Source organism: Notamacropus eugenii, chromosome 3, assembly GCF_028372415.1.
Source record: "Notamacropus eugenii isolate mMacEug1 chromosome 3, mMacEug1.pri_v2, whole genome shotgun sequence".
NCBI classification, from domain to species: domain Eukaryota; kingdom Metazoa; phylum Chordata; class Mammalia; order Diprotodontia; family Macropodidae; genus Notamacropus; species Notamacropus eugenii.
In genome coordinates, this window is record NC_092874.1 from 191,274,728 (window position 1) to 191,293,393 (window position 18,666).

Genomic DNA, 18,666 nt, shown 5'->3' on the forward strand with positions numbered 1-18,666 from the left:
AAATAGGTTCATCACCAAAAGTTGGCCAAAAGGTGATGATTGTTTTTTTGGCCACATAATGAGATACTCAGGATTTCTGAGCTATACAATTGAAGAAAATATCCACACTAATAAAACTACATATATTTTTAGCCAGTAACAAAAATATTTAGCCCACAGGTTAAGACAAGTGTTTCTCAAACTCCAAAGTCTGGGGGTGAGAAATAAAGGTAAAAAAGATCCTAAAATCAAGGATATGAACAGGCAATTTTCAGAGGAAGAAATTAAAGCTATCTATAATCATATGAATAAATGCTCTAAATCACTATTGGTTAGAGAGATGCAAATCAAAACAACTCTGAGGTACCACATCACACCTATAAGATTGGCAAACATGACAGAACAAGAAAATGATAAATGCTGGAGAGGATGTGGGAAAGTTGGAACACTAATTCATTGTTGGTGGAGCTGCGAGCGCATCCAACCATTCTGGAGAGCAATTTGGAACTATGCCCAAAGGGTTACAAAAATGTGCATACCCTTTGACCCAGCAATATCGCTACTAGGACTATATCCCCAAGAGATCATAAAAATGGGAAAGGGTCCCACATGTACAAAAATATTTATAGCAGCACTCTATGTAGTTGCCAAAAACTGGAAGTCAAGGGGATGTCCATCAATTGGGGAATGGCTGAATAAATTATGGTATATGAATGTAATGGAGTACTATTGTGCCATAAGAAATGATGAACAAGAAGACTTCAGAGAGGCCTGGAAGGACTTATATGACCTGATGCTGAGTGAAAGGAGCAGAACCAGGAGAACTTTATGCACAGCAACAACCACAGTGTGTGAGAGTTTTTTCTGGTAGACTTAGATTTTTGTAATAACACAAGAACTTCTTACCAAAAAAAAAAAAAAAAATCCCAATGGAGGATCTCAAGGCAAAATGCCTGCCACACTCAGAGAGAGAAATATGGAAGTCACTCACATATTGTAGCAGATCATGTTTGTGTATGTGTATGTGTTTGTGTATCATGTTCTGATTTGTTATACGATTTCTTTCATTTATCTTAGTCTGACTACATAGCATGACTATAGTGAAAATATACTCAATAGGAAAGTATATGTAGAATCTATACAGAATTGTATGCAGTCGTGGGGAGGGAGGGGGGTAGTGGGGAGTAGGTGGGGAGGGATAAAATCGCAATTGTATGGCAGTGATTGTTAAACATTACAAAATAAAAAAAAATGGAAAAAAAAAGAAAAAAAAAAAAAGATCCTAAAATCATAGAATCTAATAATCAGAAGGGACCTCAAAAAGCTGTCTAGTCCAACCCATACCTAAACATTGCCTCTATTACTACATTACCAAGTAGTCACTTAACTTCTGTCTAAAAGCCTTGAGCAAGGAGTAATTTATAACCTCCTGAGGTAGTCCATTATATATTTTGATATGAAATTCACAGGCAGCTACACTGGGTCCAGTTCTCATATACCACCACTACACACTCACTTGGGCCATTTCTTTCTGGGAAAACAAATCAATGAATGTTTATTGAGCACTTACTATTTGCGAGACACTTATTAGGCACTGTAAGAACTGGTATGTGTGATCCAGTAGACAAAAAAGCTAAGTAAGGTTTTTCTGTTGAGTTTTTGTGTTTTTTACTACTCTAAATCTAATCATCTCTAATGGTTTTTTGCTAGTATTGGCCAATATCCATTGCTTAATGATAAAGCTTACAAGTCTTGGACTTGACCAGATTTTTTCAGGAAACAGATTTTTAATATAAGCTATCTGAAAGTGGGAATACCGAAAACTAGTTTTGCTTTAAGAGAACCATTTGGTGCTCAGGGAAGTTGTCAAATACAGTAATGATGCTGGTCTTTTGCAATTTTTATCTTTTGTTAAGCAGATGCCACTCCAAAGGGGATTTATTTGAGATTTAAACAAGCAAGAAGAGAAGTAAACGATTTGCTGTTTGACAGCTGCCTAGCCTCATACTTCAAATTAAATAATAGGCCTAGATTTCCCAAAACCAAAGCACCTCAGTGCCTCTCTTCCAAGTGTAAAGGAATTTCCTGTCGTTTATGGTGAGAAATCATTGGATGGGAACTGCTCTTCTACTAAGCAAAAACATCTCCCTCTGCGGCTCCGCTACTTACTAATCGTAGAGCTACTTAGTTCATTTTAATAAGTCCATGTTGGCTTCTATAGCCTTAGCAACTTGCTGTAATTTGTCTGCAACAGGTTCCATAGTCTTGACAATCTCTCGGAGATTATCTGCAGCTGATGTTGTGGGGGGGTTAACGGAGGTCTGGCAATCTATCAGTTTGCTCAACTTCTCTAGGATTTCTGTAGGTGAGACTGATGTAGAAGTTGGGCAGCAAATCTTTTCTGGAGTTTTGGCGGGACCTGGTTGTTCACAGGGATCTTTTTTATGGAGGTCGATCAGTCGGAGGTTCATGACTGAGGACTTCATCAGCTGGGAAAGAGCAGATTCCATACTCTCAAAGAAGTTGACATTTTTCAGCATGAGAATAAGCGGCTGTTGGGCACAGTCAGAAATTTCTTTAGCTGTTTCACATAACATTTTAGCATTTTTTAGACAGGGATCTTTCTCCAATACAGAAGTCATGGTTTCTGCTATCTTGCAAAACTGATCACATTCGGTCTTGACTTTGTCCTTTGATTCAATATCACACTGGACCTTCTTCAAAGAACATACTACTTCTTCAAAATAATCCTTAACAGTTCCACTTTCATTCACAATGATGCAAGGTATTTGGCAGCCCAGATAATTGGTGAGTAACTGAATGAAGCTATTTATGGAAGAATTAAGTTTTAGTAAGCAATTGTAGAAAGTGTTACCAGTCTGAGCAAATCTTTCTATATCCTCTGACATAAATGACATTCTTCCAGGAAAGAAGTGGCAGAGCACTGCAAAACAATCAAGAAACCAAAGTGAAGAAAATTAAAGTACAGGAAGAAAAAAATTAATAGCCTCTAGGCACTATAAGAAGTGGCTGTCCACTCTATATAGACTCACTGTAATTCCTGATTACAGAGTTAACTCCTATGAGGTAAAGTACAAATAGCCTTATGCCTCTTTTAGGTATATCTGGCATGATTTATAAAAAGCACACTAAACCCTGTTCTGGTCATGAAATATGAGTTCTAGTTCTGGCTCTGTGACTAACCAATACATGACATTGAGTAAGTCACATCACATTGGTAAAGATTAGTTAATAGTTTTAGAGCTACAAGGAGCTTTGGAGAAGATTTATTCCACTTCTACAAGTAAAGAAACTGCAGCCCTGAGGTGATACGTAACTGGCCTAAGTACCAGAGGTTTGCTCTGAGTTCAAATCCAACATTTCTTCCCCTACTCTACACTATTCTGCCTCCATAATGGGTTTCAGTTTCTTCATCTATAAAATGAAAGAGAGTTTTAGTAAATGTTCTCTAAAGTCCCTTATAATTTTGTAATGATATTTTGCAAATAAAAATCCCACTGTGAAGAGAAAATAGTGATATAGTAGATATAAACAATATTAATTAATCCACCATGTGGAGATCACTCTACTAGTGGTCACCTGTTAAGAGACACAAAGAAATGCTCTATTAAATATTGAACCTACCCTAAAAGACTTTATAATTTAATGAAACTAAATCTAACAAAAATACATGAGACATCTGTGAAGAAACATAAACCAACATAAAACTAACTTGTTCAAAAATAGATAGGAAGATATGATAGACAGATAAAATTAAAACGAATGAATTGGTGAACTGATTAGCATAATCAGAATAACCCTTATGGAAGAGGGAAAGTACTTTGAATTAGGGTCTTCATTAACCCCCAAAATGACTTCCAAATTTCTCCAAGGAAACAATGTAAGGTGATGTACAAATTGCCACAGAAGCACAGACTCTCAAAGGAGGAAGGAATATCACAGACCATCTACTCCAACCTAAATGAGATCATCTCCCCCTACACTATCCCCAGAAAAATATCACCCAGATTCATCATGAAGACCTCTAGCAAAGGGAAATGTATTACCACTAGAGGCAAATCATCTCACTGCTGATGGTCAGTGGGGAAAAAAAATAAAATTGCCTCAATAAAAGAAATGTCAGCAGTGTAGGCAGAGAAGCCCAAGACTGGGGAGCATAGAATGGAAGGGGTTGGAGCAAATTCTTAATTCTTTTTTTATTAATTACCTGCAATGGACAAGCCAGTGCATCAGGGATTGAAGATACAAAGACAAAAAAAATTCTCTTTTCTCATCTTATAAAATCTATTATTATTTAAGATTCTGTCCTTTGGATTGTGATAGCTCAAGTGGAGTACTGTTTTGGTAAGGCAAATGAGACACAATAAAAGAAATACAGCCATAAGGACCACGAGGTCGAAGAGCTGGAAGTGTTACAGGGAACTTGGCTAGTTTGTCAACACGAATACTTTCCTATCTTTCTAGCTTACTTACATAGTATTCCTGTTCATATACTCTGTGGTCTGGAAGCATAGTGGCCTATTTGTTCTTCCACCTCCCATCTCCATATCTTTGCACATGCTCTCCCTCATGTCTCAGTGCTCTTCCCCTCTTCACCTCTGCCTATTGGAATCCAAGCTTTCCTTCAAGATTTAGCACATGCACCACCTTCTACATGATGCTTTTTCTGCATATACCCTCCCTGCTCTCCAAACTGCCTAGAATTCATTTTGCATATATTCTGCAAAACTTATATAGGTACGTGTTGTCTCTAGTATTAGAATATATGTGAAGGATTGTTTTGATTATGTCTCTGTATCCCCCACCCCCACCCTTATTTAAGGGTATGGTACATAGCAGGGGCTTAATATCTTTATTGATTCCCTATATAATATAACCTCTATAAAACAGGTGCAGAGGCATGATAAGGAAACAAGGCGGTAAAGTGAAGTATTTGCACTGGAGACACAAAGCTAACAATTAAAGTAGTCTTTTCAGACCAGTCCTGAGACATGGAAGCACGCCCTAATTTCAGCGAAACATTACAAATAAATCATTCCCCATATCTCTCTGTGTACCTTACCAGTGAGGCTAATCTGTGGATTGTTTCTTTGCACTCTGACTACAACACTTTTCAACAACACAAAGTAAAATAAAGTTCGGAAAAGCAAACAAAGAAAAATGGAATTATTTATCCTGCCTGTGATTTTATACTAAAATAACTAATAAATTAATTAAATAATAGGAAAAAAGGTTTTTAAACACTAGGAGATGCAGAAATAACATAACAAGGCAGGCAGTGGGACCTAGCAGAGCTCAGCAGACAGAATAAACCTGTGTCATCACATTCCAGAAACAACCAGATGAATAAACGTTCCCCATAATTCTCCTAAACATTCACTGGAACTACAGAACTAAGAAGTCCAGACAGGTAGGCAATCCTAATGCTGCTGAAATCCCACTGTAATATTATCCATTACAGGGCAGAATTTGGAAAGGCATATCAATCTTGAACTTCATTTAAGGAGAATTTAATTAGTGAAGTATAGACCTTGTGGTGCTTGGCTTCTGTACACTCCAGAGAAGTTTCTGGAGTAGGGAAAAAGTAAAGTTAGAGTTTAAAAAGTAAATGTGTACAACTTAGAAAGTATAGAGGATTAAGTAACTATTGTGTAAATGTGTTAGATGATATTTCCATTTGATGTATTCACTAATCACCCGGATCACCAAATATTTTTTTGCTGTTACAACATTAGATTCTTATAATTCATTTGTATGCTATATATAAGTATGCTTAAACATGTTGTATATCTCTAAATTGATTGTAATTTCCTTGAGGTGGGTAAGGTTATATAGTTCATATTTACATAGCACCCTAAGACTTATGAAGAATGCTTTCTTCACAACCCCATGAGATGGATAGTGCAAAAATTATTATCCCCATTTCATAAACAGACATTCTGTAGATGTCAGTGATGACTAAGATATGTTTTATTATCTGGAATATGGAGATTCTTCAAAGCAGCATAGATTCAAAAAATCAGTCATGAGACCATTATGAAATTGGTGATTGTTGAAGGCATTTGTCCACAGAGCCAAACTGATTTATGTGGATAATAAAATGTAATGACCTGGATTCTCTGCAGTCTCAGAATAATATGAATGTATATAAGGCATCCCTGGGCACCCTCACAGACTTTCCCAGGAGTGGGAAAATTCTCCCTATAATTTGTGACCATTGTGCTACTTACTGTACAATGCTGAAATAACCTAGTATTTCTTCGTACATTGCCCAAAGCCAAATAAGCAAGATATAGTGTTCAAATGGATTGGTAATGAGTCAGAGAGTGCAAACCATTGACATTATGCCATTGGTACAGGAACTCTCCTTACACTCTACCTATTAAGAGTTGTTAGCTCCTTACAAACAGTGATGGAGGTACCTTATTCATGGTATTCATCAGCATTTTGTAACATAAATACCAAATGTTAATGCCTTTTGCTTATACAGCACTGCGCTATAAGCATGGGAGAAAAAACACAGCTTAAATAAAATTTTCTATCCTTACAGAGGACATATATAGATGGTACTGAAAACATCTAGTTTCCAGTGATTAGAGTTCTAGACCTATATTCAGGAAGACCTGTGTTCAACTGTGGCCTTCCACACTTACTGGCTGTGTAACCAGGGAGAGTCACTTAACCACCGTCTGCCTCAGTTTCCTCAACTGTAGAATGGGTATAATAATACACAGGGTTGTTGTGAGGACCAAGAGAGATATATGAATAGCAATTAGCACAATACCTGGTCTATAGGTATGCACTTAATAAATATCTATTTCCATCCTTATAGAGATTATAGTCTAATAGAGGAAAAAAGCATCAACACAAAAAGCTATGATACAGCATCACATGGTATAGCACCCCCCGGCTGGGCTCTTTCCCAACTCCCACTCACACTGATGGGCTGGGTACCCAGACGGTGGCTGCAACATACTTCCCTCAGGACTTTACGGTAAGCCTGAGGTTGGGGTTTCTGGTGTTGTAACTTAAAAGGTCCATGGGTATGCATCTCAAAGGCCTCAATTAACTTTAGCAAAGGCATAAAGAAGTATTTATAGCAACAGTTAGTATGAAATATTTTGCACCAAAATCCTGGGGCATATTCTCCTACTACAAGTACAAATAGAGCCCAGGGAAAAGTGGCTTTCAATGTGAAGTATGATGGTGATGACCAAAGAGTAAACTCACAACTCCTAGTTTCTGGAAGTCCTTTCTTGAGTCTATAGATAGTCGTGTTTCCTGGTTCAAGGGCTTATATGCATTGAAGTTGATTCCTTCTCCTCAAGTGTGTAACTTTTTGTCCTCAGTGAGGCAGTATCTCTGCTCCCAGTTCGGTACATTAACCCCTGCTGGTCCAGTCTCTCCGATAGCATGGCCCTGAGGTGGGAGGTCAGGGGAGTACATAACACAGGTTCTGTCCAAAGCCTCTGCCCTTTAGTGTCCTCTGGTACAGGGGCAAAGGTCTAACCCTAACTCTTCAAGATACTTTGCAAGATACAAGAAAATTCTAAAATTTGACTGCTTTACTGCTGACTAATTGCTGAAATTCCTCTGGGGGCTGATTAAAGCTCCCAAGTAGTAGTCGTCTCATTTGATAGCCAATCACATTAGACCCAACCAAAGAGAAAGATACCTGATGAGGGATGCAACACACACTGTTAAAATTCCACCACTCCCTTAAATTAAGTGATTACTTTAATCAAGTAATTATCTTAAGTGAATTAATTATCTTAAATAACCAAATCCCTTACAATTAGAGTTCATTAAAGTTACAAGACAAGGTATTATGAGGTCTGACTGAGGAATGCAGTCTTCCACTGGGGAGGAACAAGTCAGAAAAAGTTTCATGGAAGAGGTGACATTCTGCTGTTGTAGTTCAGTTGTGTCTGACTCTTCATGACCCCCATTTGGGGTATTCTTGGCAGAGATACTGGAGTGCTTTGCCATTTCCTTCTCCAGCTCATTTTACAGATGAGGAAACTGAGGCAAACATGAGTTAACTGACTTGCCCAGGGTCATGGTGCTAGTAAATATCTGAAGCCAGATTTAAACTCAGGTCTTCCTCACTCCAGGCCCAGCACTATCCACTCTGCCACCACCTAGCAGCTCTTTTTCAGTTGGGCTCTAAAGGATAGAGAGGATTTCAATAAGCAAAGAAAAATGAGAAAGGGACAGCAGAAACAATGGCATGGAGGCAAAAGAGCAGAGAGAGTGTGTGTGTGTGCGTGTGTGTGTGTGTGTGTTAACAGATTTTAGGTTGTATAGGGCAGACATGTCAAATACACAGGGACCATGTACCACGTACTCCCCAATGCAGCTTGAACCAGATAAAAATGTAATTGGGAAATATCTAACAAAATAAATTAAAATGCAATAAACAATATTAATTATTCTCAATGCAAACTATTAGTGTAAATAATTATTAAAGTATAAGAAATAATCATCATTAATATTGATTATTATGAATAATGGTTGATAAAATACAACAAAGCATAAATAATAATAATACATTACTTTTCTAAGTCAATATGCAGCCTGCAGAGATCCTTATGTATTGTTTAACAGCCCCTATTTCTATTTGAGTTTGATAACACTGGCACGGAGCACTGAATGCCAAGCAAAGGATCCTGAACTTTAATCCCAATAGCCACTGAAGATTTTAACAGTCATGTTCTTAGCAGTCATTCACTAACTTTGTGTTGAATGAATGAATGAAAACTTCAAGTGAAGACCAGTTGTTGGGGCTGCTGCAGAGGTGACTAATGGTTTGGAACAGGTTAGCCTGGCCTCAAAGATCCCTTCCTATTCTGAGTTACTGTGATCTATAATGGCCATGTTCCAGGTGAGCATAACTACATTCTGCAGAACACTCTTAGTTGATTCCTCAAATGATGGCTGCTAATAGTGGCAAAAAATCTTCCCTTTCTCTGGATATAAAAGAGGCTGTTCCCTAAGTATTCAGGTAGGTGTATAGCTAGTTTCCTTTGGAGGGTACACACATACGTGCATGCGCACACACACATGCACACGCACACACACACACTTTTTCATTACTAATATGGATTTGAAAACTAGAAGCCAAGAACATAAAAATATATTGGAAATGCCTTGGCACAATACTATGAACTAAAAGTCCCATTTAGTGACTTCTCTAAATGGTCATTCAGATCTAGCCATATAAATCTGAAGATAAAGATTTTCTATTTCTAAACTACTTTAAAAAAAGTTTTCAATTTTCCTCATTCGAAAAACTTCATGGTTTGAATGAAAATATTGAAGTGGGGATAGATAGGAGGAATTGGGAGAGGAAATCTATGCTCTTTCTATCTGTACTTTCCTGTGAAGAAAACATTTCTGCAATACTTTCTTTGTCCAGTGGTCATTCTAAAATGTGACACTGAATCAATGTCACAATGTTTTTGAGCATCCCCTGGACATTGAGGACCATGACTAAAATTTAAATGGACTTTCTGAAATTCATTTTTTGTACAAGACATCTATTATTCAGATAACTACGTAAGTCCCAAACAGATTGTTCTTCTTTTCTTTTCTTTCGATTTCAAAGACATAAGATCAAACTATGTCCTCTGAATCTTCGGCCAAGTAAACATCACAAAGAGATATACCTATTTATTCTCTTTCTCTAGGTGTTCAGTGAATACATAGAGCCCAAGTGTGCACCGTTAACTGTGTTAATACTGTTTTAACTTTATCCGTGACATGGTATGACTATTCTTTCATTAATTAACACTTGGGACAGAATGACATTGTACATATATACATATACATATATATACACGTACATTTTATGGAACTTGCAGTTTATCTTAACAAAGCCTAAGACAAGTATATATTGTCATAAGTAATCCATCAAGTAGTATGCCTTGCAAACAGCTAAGAATATTGAGGTACTTAAGCTTACAAGATACCACATATATATTGTAAAAGTATACCATACTTTTAATTCTGGATATAGCTTTTCATCGAGAGGTTTTTCTTCGAAAAAAAAAATCAACTGTGTTCACCCATTTTCTATAATGTCTGTTTTCTGTAACTGCCCAAACCCTTTGCTGCCACCCCTCTACTCACCGGGAACCATAGCTTTTTCTTTAAGAAATTCTTACAAATGATGTGGGGAAAGAGGGGTTCGTAACAGTATAGCCCATAATGCCCAAGCAAGTACAGCTCCACCCCCCCTCTCATACTTCCCAGGGATTTGTCCTGGCTCCTCTTCAGACCCCTGATCCTATGCTGCCTCAACCTCTTCCTAATGGTTTCCAGAAAGATAAAAGTTCTAGGGTGGGGTAGGGGGTGTCCCAGCACTATCTCCAGCCTTATTTCTCTGTCCTTACTCTGCTGGCCTATAGACATGTCATCTGATCAATAGCAAGATGGTCAATGGAGGGGAAGCAGGAAGAAAGAAAAAAACTGCAGAAAAGCCCTAGACTGCCAGAGAAGGTACCCAGCCTCTGCCTAGGATACATACATGAAACTGAACTTTAGGATAGGGCTGATAGTGGTAAAGAACATGCAAGAAAGCTACCCTAGTGTCCTAATCTCATCACATTTACAGGTAATGTGTTCAATCATAAATTAAAATGGTGAGCAGCTCAGGGGTCCTGGGATGCTCCCTGTACTGCTACCTAACACCAGGCAAAGCTGATGGCAGCACCTCCAGCCAGGCTTCTCAGACTGGTATTAATCTTTTATATGATATCTGATTATTATTATAATTATTCAGAAGAGATTAAATGGTTTGAAGGCAATGGCACCACACCACTCCCCTCGCCCCCAGGGCCAGACATAGCTCCCAAATTTGGTAAAAATTATTCACTCCTGGACATATGATATATCCCAGATTATCTAAATCAAGATTAATAGTATTCATTCATAAATACTGAATTAAAAAACCTAAACTTTGCCAAAGCTGCTCATGCCATCCTTGTGGACAATATGAAAAAAATGTCTACAAAATGATAATATAGTTAGGTCGATTTCCATTTGGTAGTAGTCATTAATACTGGACAGGAACTTGAAGGATAATTAATTTCCAGTAGAAAGTCCCAGGTATCTGTCCCCAGACCTCTGATAATTAATATTCTATCAGTAACTTAAAGATGAGAGTGAATGGAGGCAGTTGGCATACTTATCAAATCTGTAGATAACTATCCTCACTAGCTAGGGTCCTATATTTCACTTCACCTCTTCCAGAATTAAGCTCCATGAGAGAAAACCATCTACAGTCAGTAACTCCACTTCCTCTTCTATCACTCATTTTCAAAACCCTTTGCAATCTGGCTTCCAGCTTCATCATTCAACTGAAACTGCCCTCTCTAAAGTTACCAGTGATCCCTTATTTGACAAACTTCAGGGCCTGTTCTCAATCATCTTCCTCGACTTCTCTGTTGTATCTGATGCCATCTATCTAGGATCCTCTCTGGATACTCTCTTCTCTAGAATTTTATGATACTGTTTTCTCCTGGTTTTCTTCCTATTTATCCAAGCACTTCTCAGTACCCTTTGCTAGTTTTTCATCCATGTCATGCCCTCTAACATGCTCTTCTGTTTTTTACTCTATACCATCTCATCTGGTGATCTCATCCAATCCCATGGGTCACTGTTTCTATAGAGATGATTCCCAGAGCTATATCCAGCCATACTCTCTCTGACAAACCCCAGTCATACATCTCTAGTTACATTTGGATATCTTAAACTAGGTGCCTCAAACTCAACATGTCCAAAAAGAGAATCATTACATCACCCTCAAAAAGTTCCCTTTTTCAGAACTTCCCTCTTACTACTGAGGGCATCACCACCTTCCCAGTCACTCAGGCCTGTAAATTTGGTGTCATTCCTAGCTCCTCATTCTTATTCATCTCATGTATCCAATCCATTACCAAATTTTGTTCCTACCTTCATAATATCTATCATATACATCCCTTTTTCTCTATTCACACAGCCACAACCCTAATTCAGGCCCTCATTGCCTCTCACCTGGACTACTGGTCTACCCCCATCAGTATCTCCCATTCCAATCCATCATCCATTTAACCGACAAATCATTTTCCTACAGCACAAGTCTGACCAACTCATGGCTCCCTGTTCAATGAGCTCCAAGGGCTCCCTATTATCTCCAGAATCAAACAGAAAATTGTTTGTTTCGCAATTCAATCTCTTCATAACCTGGCCATTGGCTTTCTTACAGCTCACTCCCTCCTCCTAGAATTCTACCATCTAGCTACACTGACTGGCTTATAGTTCCTTAAACATGACCCTCCATCTCCCTTCTCCTTGTCTTTGCACTGGCTGTTCCCCATTACTGGAATATTCTACTCACCTCCACCTCTTAGTTTTCCTGGCTTACTTCAAGACTTAGCTCATATCCCACATTTCCATAGCTGCTAATGCCTTACTCTTTCAAATTATCTTTCATTATCTATTCCTCTGTGTCTCTCTGATACATCCACACACGTGATAGACAGATAGATAGATAGATAGATAGATAGATAGATAGATAGACAGACAGACAGATAGACAGACAGACAGATAGACAGATAGATAGATCGATCTTTGGGTGCATTTTTTTACACACATCATCTCTCCTATTAGAATGTAAACTCTTGGAGGGCAGGGACTGGTTTGTTTGAGCATTTAGCACAGTACTTAGCACATAGTTAAGAGTCTAATAAATGTTTATTGCCTGACATACAACTACTGGTAAGAGCAGCTAATATATTCAGTTACAATGAATAAATATCAAGATTAGGTTAGAATACAGGGCTAAATCTAATCAAATTAAATTTAAAAGTGAGAAGTGCAAAATCCTGAACTTGGTTTCAAAAGAATCAACTTTACAAGTTCAAGATGTGAGAGGTGTGGCCAGGCAATGTTTTGTTTGAAAAAAATTTGGATTGAAAACTCAAAATTAATCAGTAGTGCAACATGACGGTCAGTAAGCTAATGACATTTTAGGCTACATTAAAAGAGGCTTAATGTTTATAACACAGCAGTAATCAGTTCTCTGTAGTTTGGTCAGATCATGTGCATTATTCAGTTCTGGCTACTTGAATGCACACACAAAAACACAAGAACAGGGAGAGGCCTCAAGATTACATCAATTAAACATCTCTTCCATGTCCTTTGTATTTCTTTTCCTGAATTTGATGTTTTTAAAATTATTTCCTCCTTAGTAGTCCCCTGCTCTCAGCAAGGGTTATGCATGAAATTTATATAACACGCTAGCTTATGTTATACATCCCACTTACTTTTCCACACATGTCTCTGTGCCATGTAATACTCAGTCTTTTCATACAGCAGAATGTTGCTTTGCCATGCATGAAATGAAATGATTTCTAATTCAATCTAATGAAATACTAATACTTTCCTAACACTGTTAGAAAACATTAAACTTTTCTTTTCCAGAGGTCCACTTGGAAAATGGCTCAGAGTGATTTTTTCTACCCGGAGAACTCAAAGAGGAGACAGGAACTGAACAACCTACACCAGCAACTGCTTAATTGCTTATCAGACAGCTTTGATGTCACTAATGAACTGAGTGGGGTTCTGAATATGCACTTAGCCTGCAGGCTGGAATCCATAGAAATGAAAAGAAATGGCACCATTAAGGAAAACTGTGATATCATCATAAAAGCCATAAAGAAGATCCAAAAGGAAGTACAAAGGGTTGATGATGTGCTAAAAGAAAAATTGGAGCCAACATTGTATAGAAAACTTCAGGACATCAGAGAAAGGGAAACAGAAAAAATTGCAATTGTGCAGAAGGTTATGTCAGTCATCCTGGGAGAAGCCACTTCCACTGCCAGTACAGTAGCTGTAAAACTAATCTGCTCCAGTGTTACAACTGTTGTCATTAACAAATTGGTCACTGTGTTAGCCCAAATTGGTGCATCTCTGCTTGGTGGTATTGGGGTTGCTGTTCTCAGACTTGGACTAGATATGATCCTCCAAGCCATATTAGGGGCAGTGGAGAGAAGCCAGCTTCAAGCAGCAATTAAAAGTTATGAGGAACACCTGGTGGAGTTCAAATCTGCCTCAGAAAAATATCATCAGGCCATAAAGGAGGTCACCAATACTCTGAAGTGCAGGTTGAAATGAGTAGTTTGCATTTCACTTGCAAGTGAAATTTCTGTTGCTTCCTTGGTTCTTAGATTAGGTTGATTTCCCACATAGTTTCAGCTTCAGCAACAGAATTAGAGGCGTGGCTATGGCAGCTGTAGTGGCAAAAAGGGGGTGCAATTCAAAGGTGCTGGGACAAAGTGCCCTTGACTCTGAAATATGCTTCTGAAACTATATTCACTAGTTCAAGACTTCTGCCTGAGTTCAGGAGATCTTAAGCAAAAGGAATCTCAAATTTGAAGTGCAAAGAGTATGCCCTAGAGCTCCCTGAGCTAGTCTTCCAAACTGCTTCATCAGATCAGTTGCTTTTATAAGACACTAGGCATAGGAATGCCCTCTCTTTTGTCTCTTCTATGCACTCATTTGGCTAACCACCCTAGAGAAATATGCCAGTGGCTTTTGGGATCATTCAGATATAATGCCATATTTCATTAAATCTTGGGCTTTAGTTATAGAATATAAACCATCAGCTTAAGTACTGTACACTGAAAGTTGGAAGTAAATGAAAAAATTTGAATGGTAGCTAGGAATGGAAGTGGAACTAAGTAGCAGTCTTCAGCAATTTCTACTAATTACAGAATTCCCAAGTTCTGTTTCCAATTCCCCAAACTTCACTGATTTAATGTGTCATGATGAAAAGACTGTCTCAAGCTCCCTGGAACAAAAAGAATAAATATACAGATAATACTTTGAGGTACATGTATACATAATATTAGTATAACCATAATGATATAAAAGGGATCATCCTTTGTTTGAAAAGTATATCATTTAAATGAAATCCTAGCTGTATTGCTACATAAGCACATAGAGAAGAATTTTTTTTTTAAATCATTACATTTGTGGTACCTGAAAAAAAAAAGAAAGCCATTGTCAGTAATGTGAGTGCCCCTTGGGAGTCACTTCTCCAGTTTCCTGAGAACAGGACAATGTAGATGTTGTGATGGAGGGCCATGCCTAAAAATCCAGTTCCTCGGTAGATCAAAGTCATTTCTTACTAAGCCTGCTACAGGTACCCAACATAACAACTGTCTTTATTTCAATTTCTTATGCCTAAAAATTAAATTTACTATTGATATGAGAACATAGATTTGAGTGCTTGGCTCACATGAAGAAAAAACATCACAAAATAAAATGTTCTCAATTAAAAAGCTAAAGACCAAAACAAAGACTTCCACTTCAAAATGTATTCCTATTCTCTCTCCTACAATATGCTTCTGTTGACTAAATACAATTCGGTCTCCAAAAATTAAAAAATACCTAGTAAAGTTACTTACCTGGGTTTAGAAGCTTTAATTCACACTTACTGGTTATTATTCTTCTAGGGTACTCAAAATTCAGGCTAAAACCAAATCAAATAGAAAAATTTACAAAGACAAAGGTAATTATTAAAAAATAATTTGTATAACTAAAAATTCAGCCCATCATTAATAGTTTCTCACCAGTACCTAGAAATGTTTGTTCATTATTGAGAAGATGGCTTGGTTCGTAATTGAACTGTTTACCTGGAAATGCACGTAAGTATGCTGGAAATGTCCAGATTTTAGTTTATGATTATATATTCTAAATATCCTTACCTCTATCTTTTTATAGTTATTTGGGAGAGGAAAGAGAAAGAGAGAAATATTAGAGAGAGTTAAAAGAGAGAAAGGGAAGGGAAGAAGCAAGAGTGCTTCTTGGGGGGGGGGGGAGGGACTACATAGAAAAATGAATAATACCTCTGAGTAGCAGGGATGAAACAATGACCTCATAGAGGCCTTGAAGTACCCAACTAAGCAACAGGCTAAGAAAGTCACCACTTTAGCATTTGTGTTGTATTTTTATGCTTTTCAAGTATTTCAGCATTTCCTCTTATCCAATCTTCAAAACAACCCTTTCCCAACAAAACATAGCTGGAAAAGTGATCCTGCCTTACGTATCTGATTATCAAATCTACCTATTCAGCCCTTCTCTCTCCTGAAATTCCAGTCCTAGTACCCCAAACGGCCAGCACTTACATATCCCATAGTCATTTCAACCCCAATGTATCCAAAACTGAAATCATTATCTTTCTCCCTACAATTCTCCCTCTCCTCCCCTACCAATTCTAATGTCCCTGTTCCTGTCAGAGGCAACACAGTTCTTGGCATTCGCTCAGGTTCAAAGCCTGGGAATCATCTTTGACTGTTTTCCAATTACTCACATAATACAGTTGCCAAGTCTTGTCAATAATAATACATCTTCAACTTCTCTTCAATCTGTTTTCTCTATTTACACTACAATAGCTGTAAATCTAGGCCTTCAACATCTCTCACCTGGACTATTAATAGCAATTGCTTCCTAATTTTCCCTACATCTACTCTCCCCACTCCTCCATCTGTCCTTCACAGAGTTGTTAAATTGATATTCCTAAAATAACCTGTCGATTTCTTGCTCCAGAAGTCCGCTAAACCGGAGCAGGAGATGGCGGAATCAGGAAGAGTCAAATTCAATTCCTGCCTCAGAGGTTTTTGTAGCTGTGTGACCCTGGATGAAGTCTTGGACTGTTTCCTCATCTGTAAAATGAGGATAATAATAGCACCTAGTTTCACAGGGTTATTGTGAGGATGACATGAGATAACATGTATAAAATGGTTAACACACCATATAAAATGCCAGCTTTAACTGGTGTTATTAAGAAGAGTTAGCAGCTCCCCATGGCCTCTGGGTCAAAATACAAAGCTCTCCTTTTGGAACTGAAAGCCCGTCTGGGTCCAGGCTACCTTCCCAGATTGATCACAAATTACATTATTCCTTCTCTCTCTCTCTAGATAGACAGATAGATAGATAGACAGACAGACAGACAGAGAGACAGACAGACAGACAGCTATAGATCTATCTAGATATCTTACAGGCAAACTTGGTTCTGATTTGCTGTTCCCTGTCAAAACTCAATTTCTGGTCTATGCATTTTCACCAGCTGTACCCTATGCACAGACTTCTACCCTCCTCCTCACCTCTGCCCCCACAAACCCCTGGCTGAGGTGGCACCTCCTTTCCCCAAGTGGCTTTACTGATTTTTCTCCCCTGCCCCTCAGCATTCCCCATTCCCATTCACCCCGTGTTCGTTCTGTATTTACTTCTTTGCGAACATCTTACGTCACCGCGGTACGTTAGACCTGGTGCTTAAGGACAGAGCCTTTTGCGCCTGTTTGTGTGTGTTTCCAACTCCCGGACACCCAGTATCCTAACACAAAGGAGGCTTGACCGATTTTGGAGATGAGTAAATCGAGGTAAAGGGGTCCAGCGACTCGGCCAGACGGACGGCATCTTCCGCTAAAATCCAGCGCTCCCTCTGCCCCTCCCAGTCTCCGGCAGCACAGCCACAGAGGACGGACCGGAAGGCGTTACTGGGCTGCAAGGGTTTCTGCAAGCCAAGTGCCCACGTGGGTTAACCTGGGTGACGGCCCAAGCCCACCTGAGGATGGGATGTGCTGGGCACTCAAAGCCCCGGCCTGCCTTCTAACCTCTTACTGCCCCTCCGTCCCCACGCCCGCCCCATGCTGTGGTTCCGCAGCACCCGGCTCTGCCCCCAAGGGGACGCTCCATCTTCTAGCTCCATGTGGTAGATGCCCTCCGAAGGCTGGACTGTGGGCCCCCTCAAGCTCCAGTTCAAACCCTACGCTCTACAAGAGACCTCCCCCGGCCCTAAATCTTAACGCCTTCTCCTCCGGGGATCGTCTCCAACTTGACGGCCTAGAACTTGTCTGCACTGTGTTTGCACGTCGTCCCCCGCACAGAGCTCAGAGGAGCGCAGCGCCCGGCACGTGGCGGGAGCTTAATGAATTCTTATTGACCGGCTGTGCTGGGGAAGCTATCTGACTTCTCCGGGCCTCCTCCTTCACCTGTCAGACACAGGCCTTCTATAGCTGGCCAAGCCAGGGAAGGAATTCTAGTCCAAGTGGCTGGAGGCAGGACCCCTCCCCACAAAATCGCGGCTCCTTTAAGGAGTCGAGCGCAGGCAGGGACCGCCGCTCTTCCTGTATGTGGGGTGGGGGAAGGGAAGGGCACCCAAGGGCTGCAGGAAAAACGAGGGCCGTTCACTTTAGAGGCCCAGGGAGGGTCGGGACGAAGATACATTGTTGGGTTTAGGGCAAAAAACGTCCGAAGCCCCGCCGGTCTGCCCACCAATGCGCAAGAGTGACCCAAGCAAGGCTACAGGACGCGCCCGCCGCGGCGCTCGAGGGTGGGACAAAGGTCCCCCTTCCAGCCAATCGGGTTCCCGCCTCGCTCTGCGGCTCTTCTTCCGTCCGCGCCCTCGACAATGGCATCACGAATCTGGCTTGGCGAACCACGATCATCTCGAAGGGTGGGGGGAAGGGGTGGGTCTAAGAACAACGTAGTGACGTCGAGCGCCAAGCCCACCTCCTTCCCAGTCTGCACCGGGGAAGCGCGTGTTGGGACGAACGAATTCTAATTCTGCAGCGGAAGTTCCTCTAGCCCCTAGGCTCTCTCTATGCCTGCAGGAACCGG

At 39.7% G+C, this 18,666-nt stretch overlaps 2 protein-coding genes across 8 annotated transcripts; one reads left to right on the forward strand and one right to left on the reverse strand.

The window, feature by feature from the left end:
- Positions 1 to 1,513: 1,513 nt before the first annotated feature.
- C3H12orf60 (chromosome 3 C12orf60 homolog) lies at positions 1,514 to 18,497 on the reverse strand. Of its 7 annotated transcripts, none has more exons than XM_072653670.1 (4): positions 18,322 to 18,497; positions 16,574 to 16,709; positions 15,453 to 15,517; positions 1,514 to 2,923 (listed from the first exon to the last, which is right to left on the reverse strand). In XM_072653670.1, the coding sequence occupies exon 4, from the start codon at positions 2,895 to 2,897 to the stop codon at positions 2,169 to 2,171; it is 729 nt and encodes a 242-aa protein (XP_072509771.1). In that variant the 5' UTR covers positions 2,898 to 2,923; positions 15,453 to 15,517; positions 16,574 to 16,709; positions 18,322 to 18,497; the 3' UTR covers positions 1,514 to 2,168. The 7 variants fall into 7 exon arrangements, with proteins under 7 accessions (XP_072509771.1, XP_072509770.1, XP_072509766.1 ...); XM_072653669.1 differs by lacking the exon at positions 18,322 to 18,497 and adding an exon at positions 17,274 to 17,682; XM_072653665.1 differs by lacking the exons at positions 16,574 to 16,709; positions 18,322 to 18,497 and adding an exon at positions 17,274 to 17,471.
- Positions 13,458 to 14,244, forward strand: SMCO3 (single-pass membrane protein with coiled-coil domains 3). The gene has a single exon (XM_072653673.1). The coding sequence runs from the start codon at positions 13,480 to 13,482 to the stop codon at positions 14,155 to 14,157; it is 678 nt and encodes a 225-aa protein (XP_072509774.1). The 5' UTR covers positions 13,458 to 13,479; the 3' UTR covers positions 14,158 to 14,244.
- Positions 18,498 to 18,666: the final 169 nt, after the last annotated feature.

Excerpts from the sequence above, each read along its gene's own strand:
- SMCO3 (XM_072653673.1), top strand. The coding sequence starts at position 13,480 with ATGGCTCAGAGTGATTTTTTCTACCCGGAGAACTCAAAGAGGAGACAG.
- C3H12orf60 (XM_072653665.1), bottom strand. Across the intron at positions 2,924-15,452 it reads ATTAAAGCTTCTAAACCCAG|TGCTCTGCCACTTCTTTCCT; the intron begins GTAAGTAACTTT and ends ATTGTTTTGCAG.